General features: G+C 37.1%; 1 protein-coding gene across 1 annotated transcript; it reads right to left on the reverse strand.

The window, feature by feature from the left end:
* Positions 1-4,261: 4,261 nt before the first annotated feature.
* LOC104238589 (zinc finger BED domain-containing protein RICESLEEPER 2-like) lies at positions 4,262-6,333 on the reverse strand. The gene is made up of 3 exons (XM_009792990.2): positions 5,589-6,333; positions 4,438-5,460; positions 4,262-4,350 (listed from the first exon to the last, which is right to left on the reverse strand). Exons 1-3 carry the CDS (start codon positions 6,331-6,333, stop codon positions 4,262-4,264), a joined length of 1,857 nt encoding a protein of 618 aa, XP_009791292.2.
* Positions 6,334-11,608: the final 5,275 nt, after the last annotated feature.

An 11,608-nucleotide genomic window follows, 5' to 3' on the forward strand; every position in this document is an offset into this window, starting at 1 on the left:
AGTCTGAAAAAGGGACTACATTGAAGGCATTGAATACACCATTAATTTGGAAGCTTGTGAAGAGAGAATCTTGCACTTTTGTAAGCTTTATGACTCTATTTATTGCTTTACTTTTGTATTTTAGTATGAGTATCTAGTTTTAAATACTAAGGTTGTGGATCCTAAATGGGTGTAATGTTAATGGATGTTTAAAATTGAATATATATATATATATAATGGTTGGTTGATATTTATTCATTTCTTGTGCTTTATCTGTTGTTGGTGGTTGCAAACATTAACTTATTTTATTTTACTCTTTCTTTACTTGGAAAAGTGGGTTAGGCTTTGGTAAAAGTTAATATTAAGAACTCAAGATTTTAACCTTGTTTAATAGAATCGTATAGGAATAAGTGGGTTCTCTTGGCATAAATTGGTTGTTCTTAATTGCAACTCTTTTAAAATTGGGAAAATCATAAAGAGAAAATACTACCTAACCATTGGAAAATATTGGGTGGTCATTTAGAAACCATTTGCATATCAAAGGACCTGCCATTAGAAATATATCATATTAGCACCAATAGCATTACATTATATTGATGGGGACACAACCTTGGTTTCCTTAATCAAATTAATTCACACTCTCATAACAAAATAGTTAACTTGTTAGATCACAATTATATCATTTTCTTTTTAAGCTAAAGGAATAGGATTATGACTTAAGTCAAGTTTCACACTACTCAAGTAGCCTTTTCACACCTATTCCATGTGGGATTCGACCCCAACCTTTTTGGGTTATTATATTTGACACCGACCGCCTTACATTATTTATTTAAAGTATAATTTAAGTGTATCAAATTTTGGCGTCGTTGCCGAAGAATACAATTTTGAAATTACTAATTAGTGTGTGCTTTACTTTACGTCTTCTTATATTCCATCACACTTTGCTTGCTTTGCTTGGTGTTGATAGGAAAACATGGCCGAGTATGATGAAGAAAAGAATCTTTTTGCAGATATAGATGAGTACATTGAGGATACAAATGCTATTGTAACTCCAATAGTTGATGCTGCCACTTTTAAGGTGGAACACAGTTTAATCCTAATGCTCAAAGAGAGGGGATTTTCAAGAATTCCACAGATGATGATCCAACACAACATCTCAGAAACTTCTTGGGTGTGTGTACGATGCACAAGCAGAACAATGTTTCAGATGATGCCCTAAGACTGAGGGTGTTCAAGTACTCACTAGATGGGGAGGCAAGGAAATGGATCCAAAATCTACCACCAAATTCCATTCATTCTTGGCCTGAACTCGTTCGAGCTTTCTTACCTAAATGGTTCCCGCAAAGTAAGAAGTCTGAGCTTCGGGATAAAATTTTCTTTTCAAGCAATTACCGGGAGAACATCTACATGAGGCATGGGATCGATTCAAACTATATTTGGTGAGGTCGCCGAATCATGGTTTTCTGGAATCTATCTTGTTGGAGAATTTTACATGGTCTTGGATCCTATGAATCAATTTATAGCCAAAACATGCAACTGATGGATCTTTTATGGATAAAACATTTGCGAGGATGACATAAATCCTTGACAAAATGGCAAAACATAACCAAGCTTGGCACTCAGAGGACACCACTGGTGGAATTGCATATGGTACTCCTTCCTTGACCAACATGATTAAGGAGAAGAAAGAAAGAGATCAAGTAATTGCCGGGCTTGCCACCAATGTCAATGTGTTGACAAATATGTTCACAGAAAGCCAAACAAAAAAGGTGAATGTGGTGGAAGGTGTTCAACCCACATCAAATGAGGATTACGAGGAAGAAAATTATGTCAACAACTCTCAAGGAGGTTATCAAAGGTAATGGTTCCAAGGTTGAGGACAACAAAACCAATGGAGACCTAACCCGTAAGGGCAAGGCAACCAACAGTGGGGAAATGACCAAGGTAGTTCAAATCAAGGGAATTGAAGTAACAACAGCAACAACTTTTAAAATCGGAGTTCAAAACCCTATGTTCCATTGAAGGGGCAATATTCCAACTCTCCACATTGGAAGAAAGGTTCTTTAGGTAATTCCAAGTTGGAAAACATGCTTGAACGAGTATTGCAAAATCAAAAAAGATCTGACACTTCAATGAAGAATATGACCGAGCTTGTTGACTCTCATACCGCATCTATTGAAAAGTTTGAGATGCAAATAAGAGACCTCTCAACAGAGCAAAATATGAAGCAAAAGGGCACACTCCCAAGTGACACAATTGCAAATCTAAAAGGTATTGGGGGCAATCCAACTTCTCATTGTATGGCAATCACAACTCGCAGAGGGAAAATACTTCAAGGAGAGAATGAACAAGTGGTCGAAGTGGAAGATTCCGAACAAGAAGTTGAGGCACAAGTTGACGTGCCAGTTGTTGTTGAAGCTAAAGAGGTCCCAGAAGAGGTGAAAATTCAAAAAGTGAATCGGGAAGAAGTTAGGGAAAAGGTTAAAGAGACACCAAAAACTCTAGCACCGATTCCTAGACCTCCTCCTCTTTTTCCTAAAAGACTTGCTAGGAAGGTTGATGATAGCAAACTTGAGAAGTTCTATGACATTCTCAAACAATTATCGGTGAATATTCCATTTGTGGAAGCATTTCAAGAAATGCCGAGGTTTGCTAAGTATTTGAAAGAATTGATCACCAATAAGAAAACCACCAAGATGAAGTGGTGAATGTGACTCACCGGGTTAGTTCCATCATTGCAACAACCACCATTCAAAAGAAAGAAAACCCGGGAGCTTTTGCCATTCCATAAAATATTGGGGTGCGCAATTTTGCAATATTTCTTTGTGATAATGGGGCTAGCATCATATTAATCCTCTGGCTATTTACAAGCAAGCGGGGTTGGGTATGCCGAGGCCTACAAGTATGAGGTTGCAAATGGCCGATCATTCAATAAAGAGACTGGTGGGGATTGTTGATGATGTTCTTGTGAAAGTGGGAAGGTTCCTCCTCCCCGTCGACTTAGTGATCTTTGATTGTGCTGCTGACAAAGAAATCCCTATCATCTTGGGAGCCTATTTCTTACTACCGGAAGAGCACTTATGGATTCGAAACAAAATGAGATCAAGTTCCGAGTTAATGACGAAGAGGTTACCTTTCAAGCAAGTAAGGGTATGAACTTGCCACGTGCATATGAAAGCATCTCCGTCATTGATGTTGTGGATGAGGTGAAAGACGCTATCGAGATAAAGATGGAAGAACAATGCCTTGGTGAGGCGTTGGCGGCTAGGGGTGTCAAATGGGGGAGGGCAGGTTAGGGCGGGGCGGGGCAAGCCTTGACCTGCTAATATTTTGACCCGTCTTGCCCTGCCCTATTTAGAATTTTTTCAAATATTGCCCTGCCCCGCCTCGCCCCGCCCTGCCCCGTTTAGGTTCTCTTGTAGTCTTGTATTGTTTTTTTTTCTAATTTGTAATATTATGTTTATATATACTGTTTGAGCAGATCCCATCTTCATAATTTAAACGAGACAGCTTAAAATGGAGAGGTTATGGTTACTATAATGAGATTTTTATCCCAACTGTGGTCATTGAGGAGCCTTATGTAGTAATGTAGAGGATCTTGTTCTGGTAATCTGGTTTACCAAAACATTGGTGATTATTGGTCCTCATATTATTATTCTTTGCCTGGTTACACTTATCTAGCACCATTTTTGGGAATCTTAGCTTATGATGCTTCTGATTTTTTATGCAACAAATTTACCGGAATCGAATATTTTAGCAATGGATGATCCTATTACTATGCCACAAATCAATGGATGCTTATGGATTCTTGCTTGGAAGGTCACTTCTCAAATGACGATGGGAGTGAGTTAGTGTAACTTGCTTCGCGTTGTTTGCAACACGAACCCCATGACAGGCCAAATGTGAAATCTATTCTCACCTCTCTAACATCTCTTCAGAAAGAAAAAGATTTACGTATAATAAAAGTGAACATGTCATTCTCTCATGTCTAGCAAATTAGAATGCCATTACTGTAATCACCAACCACTTTTCCATTTAAATTCATCTCTCACTGGAATGATAATTAACTTGGTTGCAAAGCTTGAAGTTCAAAAGCATACTCTAGTTCTTCAATACAGAAATACTCGAATATAAAATAAACAGTTGCAAGAAAGACCCTTTTTGCCACTTCTACTACTAATTACTTTTCTTGTGGTTATAGCAGGACCCAAAAACAGTGCCCTCTTGCTGTTGAAGAATAATGAACCAAAAGAACACTAAGGAAACCAGCATGTCAAGGGTCTCACAGTTGCGATAAACCACTTGAATCTGGCTCGTCCTCTTCATCAAGCAATGTTGGACATGAAACTTGATCAACGGTTGAAGTCAAACCTAAAAGGAAAAATGCATAGTTCAATGTATCACTATAGTATTAAACAATTGAATACCTATTAAGACAATAATGAGAAAATTACTTACCATTTAAGTCATTCCATAACCACGTGCGATCACACATTAAATCTTCCAAAATAGTGGGGTGGAGTCTACTCCGATGCGGGCTAATCAACCTCCCACTAGTGCTAAATGCCGATTCTGAAGCAACACTAGACACGGGAATGGCTAAGAGATCACGAGCCATTTTTTGCAATGTAGGAAATTTCAATCCATTTGTCTTCCACCAACTCAAATTGTCAAATGAAGCGGTTCGAGGTAGTAGGTCTTCTTCTAAGTACATATCCAACTCTGATCGTTTCTCCACGGTAGCTCCAGTTGAAGCTACAAATCTATCAAAGCTCGAAAGCCGATCACCCTGAGTAAAACTAGTGACTTCACTAGAACTAGATGCTAATGAATCATGTGGAGCAGATAATTTACTCATATAATCTTGAAAGAGATCATACCAATTGGATCGAACTTCTTGAATTTTAGTTGAAGCTTCTTCACCATAAATTAGTGGAAGAAAGAACTCTACCAACCTCATCTTGTACCGTGGATCAAAGATTGCAGCTACTCCCATCAAAATATGCACATCATCCCAATATTTTTTAAATTTCAACAACATGGCAGATGCCATATCGCTAATCAAAGGATTAAGCTCTTTCACCCAAGCTTCCAATTCTAATTTAATTTCACAAACTTTTGTAAAGTATTGACTAGAAGTTGGATATTGAGTTCCTGAAAACTGTTCAGTAATATGATAAAAAAGTTTGAGCTTATCAAAAACATCTTCTGCATTACTCCATTGCTCTCCAGTTGGATACGACTTATAATTTGTTTCAGTTAGACTCAACTTGTTAAACACCTCTTTGTATTCTATAGCTACTCTCAACATTAAATATGTTGAGTTCCACCGAGTAGGACAATCATACTCCAACTTCTTATAACAAGAACAGTGAACCAAAAGTGCGGCTTCTTCAAACCTCTCAATTCTGCCAGCTGATCCAATCCAATACAAGACACTATCACGCACTTTGCTAATACTATCTCCTATCACTTTTAACCCTTCTTGCACAATCAAGTTTAAAATATGTGCAGCACAACACACGTGAAATACTCGACCACTTAACAATAATTTTTTTTATTAAGTTTCTCATCCAATAAAGTTTTCATCATAGCATTATTTGTGCTACAATTATCAACTGTGATAGTCGATAGTTTTCGTTCAAGATTCCAATCAATCAAACAATTAACCAAAGCACCACACAAAGCATCTTTATCATGTGGAGCAGGGACATAAGCAAATCTCAAAATATGACTTTGAAGCCTCCATGAATCATCAATGAAATGACCAGTAATAGCCATGAACCCTTTTTTGTTACTATTGGAAGTCCACATATCGGTTGTTATTGCAATTCTACTCGTGACTTTCTCCAACAACATAAAAGTTTGCGATTTTAAATTGTCAAAGATTTTTATTATGTCATTCTTGATTGTATTTCTGGAAACCATCTTAAACATAGGTTGAAGACTCGCAACGAAGTTCCTAAATCCCACATGATCAACTATAGAGAGTGGATACTCGTGTAAAATAATGGCATGTACAAGTTGTTTACGTGAAACATGTTGATCAAAATAACCACCCCCAGTATCGCCTTCATTTTGTGCATCTCTTGGCCTATTAGGACACTTAAGCATGTGATCTAACATAGATTTTGTCCCACAATTCCTAGAAATTTTATACCGGCGATCGCAATACTTACAAGCACCATATGGAACACCCTTAACCTTCATCGGCTCGAAATGATCCCATGCTCGGGAATATCTCCTTTTTTTCAGTTTAACTTCATCAGGTTGTGAAGGCATTTGACTCTCATCGTCTAAGGAAATAGCATTAGTAGATGAAGCTGGTAGATTCTCTTCAATTTGAGATGCCATGATTATCTAGAAAAATAAAGACAAGAAATATCACTAAAAATTCCTCTGCATTTTCAGCATATAAAAGTTAAACTTGTATATTAAGACAGGTAAATAGTGATGCTAATTGTAAACATACAGAATCATGGATACAATATAGCTATAATATCATATATTATTGTCATTATATTTTAAGTTGACATTAATTAATGCACCATGTTAAACATGTAGGGGCACATACAATTGGCACAACAACTTATTTTTTCATGCCTCGAAGATTATACAATTTCACTGGAAGATCAGACGCAGATCCAAGTATTAATTCTAAATTCCTCCCAGAGTTAAGAAGCAAGTGCCCCAAAAATGGAAACATAAATTTCAGAATACCTCTTGATAACACAAGCGAACGAAAATTTGGAAACATTTGGAAGTAGAAAACATTTGGAAGTAGAAAATAATTTTTTTTATGCACACCAGGAAGCCATAGCAATATGGCATTAAGAATGAAACAAGTCCGCCATGCCAATTCTAACAGCCCAAGGAGAAGCCATAAACAGACTATTAGTTCTTGTCGAAGGAGAAGCCAAGAATCATTTTCTAAAAGACTAAAACAACCCATCGTTTTATATATCAGTAATAAAATTAAAAAAAAAAGGGCAGCCCGACACTAATATCCCAATAGAATATAGAATCAGAGAAACCAAGTAGCAATAAAATCGAGTCCAAACCTGACAAATAAAGACCGGTAGACCTGGTCCAAGGTAGTTCTTCTCCAAAAAAGGTCCGTTGATCAGTGAAACACCATTACTAGGCCGAAAAAGACCAGTGGTCGTGACAAAATGAATGGAAATTATTAGAGAAAAAAGAGAACTGTGTACTTATTAGATATTTACCTGGATTTACTGGAGGAAGAAGAATCGAAGAAGGTTTGAGGAAGAAGAATCGCAGATTCGCAGCAGTTCCAAGAGGAAGAAGAATCGCTCAATCGCTGCATCGCATGAGAGATTGAAAGTTTTTGACTTCTGTGTTTGGAAATTAGGTTTTATGCTTCTGAGTTTGGAAACTGGGTACACGGGTCTAACTTATTATGACCCGACCCAGCTATTAACCCGTATGTGCCCTACCCTGCCCTGCCCTATTTAATTTTTTAAAAAATAACAATTTGCCCTGCCCTGCCCCGCCCTGCCCCATTAAATTCTTCCCCTGTCCCGCCCCATTTAAGATTTTCCCTGCCCCGCCTTGCCCCAATTGCCATCCCTACTAGCGGCTATTTTGGTAAATTTTGATGGTGAAGACATGAAGGGGTACATGGAATCAATGAATGCATTAGAAGGACTTGGGTCCTACACTTATGCACCAGAGAAACTTTCTCTTGACTTAGAGAATATAGTCACTCCTCCGCCAAGCCTTCAATTATTGAGCCACCACAACTTGAGCTTAAGCCACTTCCACCACACTTGAGGTATAAATTTCTTGGCTCTAATGACACTCTACCAGTCCTCATGAGTAAGGAATTCTGTTATCCTTGGTATAGAAGGATTACCGCATGGCGAGTAAGGGTCATCAATGATTTGAAAATATGCCAAAGATGAAGAGGTAAGACATTTATACGTAGATCATCGTAGCAATAAATGTTAGTACCCCTTAAAGGGCGGATTGTGGCGTTAATGATATGGAATTAAGTTAGAATTAAGTGGTTCAAGTAACTATAGAATGGTAAAGGAAGAATGCGATAAAAAAATGAGAAAGGAAGGAGATTTCACTTATCCAAATCCTATAGATATGCCACAATTCTAGAACATTATACGAGCACGACATCAAAAAAAGGAAGTAAGGGTTCCTGCCTGAGATGTTATTGATAAATAAGGAGCCAGTGCAATACATAAGTTAAGACAAAGGAAATAACCCAAGAAAGATTACACAGAGTACTGATATGAGAATAGGTCAATGAGTAGTTAGTAATTGACTCAGGAAGAGCCTAGTTATGGCTAAACAAGAGGATACAAACAAATCAACAAATTGTGCAAGATAAACATAGTGAACCCCAACATGGGGAATTCAGTATCGCAGATAGATATGACATCGTGACCCTTGGGAAATATTCAGATAAGAGTTGGGGTAGTTAAATGTACTATATGAGTGTTATGGAAATAAAAGAGAGTCCCACTGGGAAGACAATGAAAACTTTAGTTCAGAAGCAATCGTACGAGCAATTGAGTGTGGAAGTAAGTAACTAAGGACAATTATAGGCGAGTACGAACATCAAAAATTCTTTTGGGTAAATGACATGTCAAGCTTATAACTTTACAAGAGCCAAAAGGTATCCCTAAGTACTACAACGAAAGACTAGCTGGAGAAATAAGGAAGAAGGGTTCAACCTAAGCATAGTAACTTGTAGAAGAAATGGTCATGTAAAAACAATCTCACTACAATATTGTATGCACTCCATAAGAAAGTGGCATCTATTGTGACTAATGAACAAGAAGTAAGTGATATTCGAGATCATATGGGTTACATGGGATTCTAGTATTCGTGAGCGCCAAGATATTCCAAGTATGCACACAACAAGGGGCAGAAAGACCAGAAAAAGTAATAGCTTACGTTTAAAGAAAGCAGAGAAGGAACGAAATGAATTATTTGACCAATGATCCAGAGTTAGTTACGTTATGAACACACTTAAGATTTTGGAGTATTATCCATGCAGCATATATGTTGACAATCATACAGCCGTAGAAGACTCCGGTATAAGTTAAAAGAAATAATTGAGTCCAGGTCATAGACAAATGATTGAATTGTTAGAAAATTGTATCCGGGATATTCCATAGCATCCATGAAAGGCTAAAGCAATAACTAATACCATGAGCTGCATATTGGAAGATAGCTTAAGCCTACATAAAGGTTGATCAGAGGGAAGAGGAAACTAAAGAGTTACATCAACTAAGTAAATCAGGAGTTTGATTATTGGACCTAAAAAATTATAGAATCTTTGTTGAGAACATGGCAGAATCTCTCTTAATATCAAAGGTACAAGAGAGACAATACAGTAGCCATATTTTATAACGGCTCTACGATAAAGTATACCAGCCTCATAAGAAGTCAGTATGAAGCTCTCACTGAATCATGTAAAGAGGTGCAATTGTTATAATAGAGTTCAAGTTGTGGATGTAAATTATACCTATGTGAAAGCGATGTCATGAAAAATATAGAAGATGTGATGTGAGATTTTAAAGTAAGTAAGGTAAAGGTGAACAAAATACAGAAGGTTGTGAATAGTCCATACTTCGGACAAAAGGCTAGAGGCATTGGGATTCAATATCCAGGAATGATAGTGGTGGCGTTACTGGCATATCTTCCAGCCTGTGGTTTCTAGGTATTGAGAGGCCTAGCCATGAGAATAAAGAAGAGTTATAGAAGATGTGATGTCTCACTTGATGTTCCATAATAATATAAGAAAATCTATGGTTCAAGCAAGTTGAAGGAAGTTACGAATAGTATAAATAGATATGTGTAGGTCGCAAGCTAAAGTATGGTAAAGCGACAAGGTTTTAGGAAGATAGGAGTAAGGATAAGAAAGGGCAAGTAAAAAGGTGACAAGAAATTAAGTCCTCAAGATTAAGCCCATGAAAAAAGGAGAGATAATGGTTTCTCTAAGTTATAGAAAGCTTAGTATAGCATGAATGAACTCAAAGGAGTCTAAGACTAGTAGAATTTAGAAGAGATGGAATGCTGCCCTGGTAATAAAATAAAGGTGTAATTGTGATAGATAAAGGATGACTTTTGTCCTTCGATTGAGTAACAATTTCATGAAATGTATAGGATTAAAAAAATCACGTTTAAATACGGTTATGGAAGTATACTATCACCCCTAGGTACTAATTACTTCAAATGTCCCCGATGAGACGTGAGCCCTAGCAGTAGTGTTACATAAGAGATCAAGTTATCAGTGGTAGATGATAGATCAACATTAAGGTGAATCAACAATGGATGGACAAAAGTCACAAAGTATGAGGTGAGATTAGGCCGTCATTCTTAAGATGAACAATAATAAAGAAGCATTAAAAGACATAGATTTATACACATGGGATAAGAAACGAACGTATCCTGAAGCTTAGTGGCAGAACTCAGTAACGATAAATTGGAGTAACAGTTATGCTATAGTATGACCCATCTAGATTCAGTGAAGTCATACGGATAGATAACTGGGTCTATGAAACAAGATATAGCAATATTCATAAGTTCAACAAAGTACCAAGCAAAGAACTTCAGTATACCTATAGATGCCCAGAGGGACATCTTGTCAAGCTCTGTATATGTTTTCAAAGTGAGGCCTAGAGATGGGCTAGAAGCTGGAGGAAAAAGGAGAGAAGAGTCGCATAAGCACACTTACAAGGTCAGAGTCGTACGTGCTGTATGATAGAAGGTAACAATAGTTACAAGATTGGAAGGATTCCGACCCTGAGTCATGGTGTGAGAAAAAGGCCTAAAGGAGGGAATGCCCTGGCCGTTGAATTTATTCATAGAACGGTTGCCTAGAAGGCAAGGAGAGTACTAAAGCATTTGAAAGACATAAGTTATTAAAATGATAAGTGCATCAGTCAATATTCGAGGACAAATGTTTCAAAGGGGGAAATGATGTTACATCCCATATTTTTGTACATAAAATTATGCCATAAATGAATTTATAATAGCTGGGAATGGGATGTTACATCCCGCATTTTCGAACATTAAAGTTTCGTCGTAAGTTAATCGATGCAAGCTCGGGAATGAGATTATTTTGAGGTTACAAATATTATGCTATTTCAAACAAGTAATAAGTAAATTCGTGAAGGTAAGAGGGTAAGCGAATTGAAAAAAATTAGTTTCATCGAAGTTTGACATTTTGAGATAAAATACGGTCCAAGCTATAATACCCCATATTTATGAACTAGTGCCATACAAGGTACCACATGACCATGATAGTGAGGTGTATAAGGTATGTTAAAAGTAGGTAGTATTTTAAGTAATTTGAGATAATTCTTAATTATGTGGGTAATTGGTTAATGAGAGATTAATAAGTTAATCAAGTGATTAGTGGATAATTAATCCAAATATTTAGATAGGTATTACATCTCCAACCGTGGCATCCCTTTAAAGCCAACTGATGACTCTTATACTCACTTTATAAGATGCCACATTTAAGGCTAAGTCATCACCTTAGTGGGGCCCATACCCACTAAGGTATAAGACCTTTAAATTGACAAATAGAGGTGGATTAAGATAAGAGAGGTGGCTAAGAATTCAGCAAGTAACGATCTCA

This window comes from Nicotiana sylvestris, chromosome 11 (genome assembly GCF_000393655.2).
Source record: "Nicotiana sylvestris chromosome 11, ASM39365v2, whole genome shotgun sequence".
NCBI classification, from domain to species: domain Eukaryota; kingdom Viridiplantae; phylum Streptophyta; class Magnoliopsida; order Solanales; family Solanaceae; genus Nicotiana; species Nicotiana sylvestris.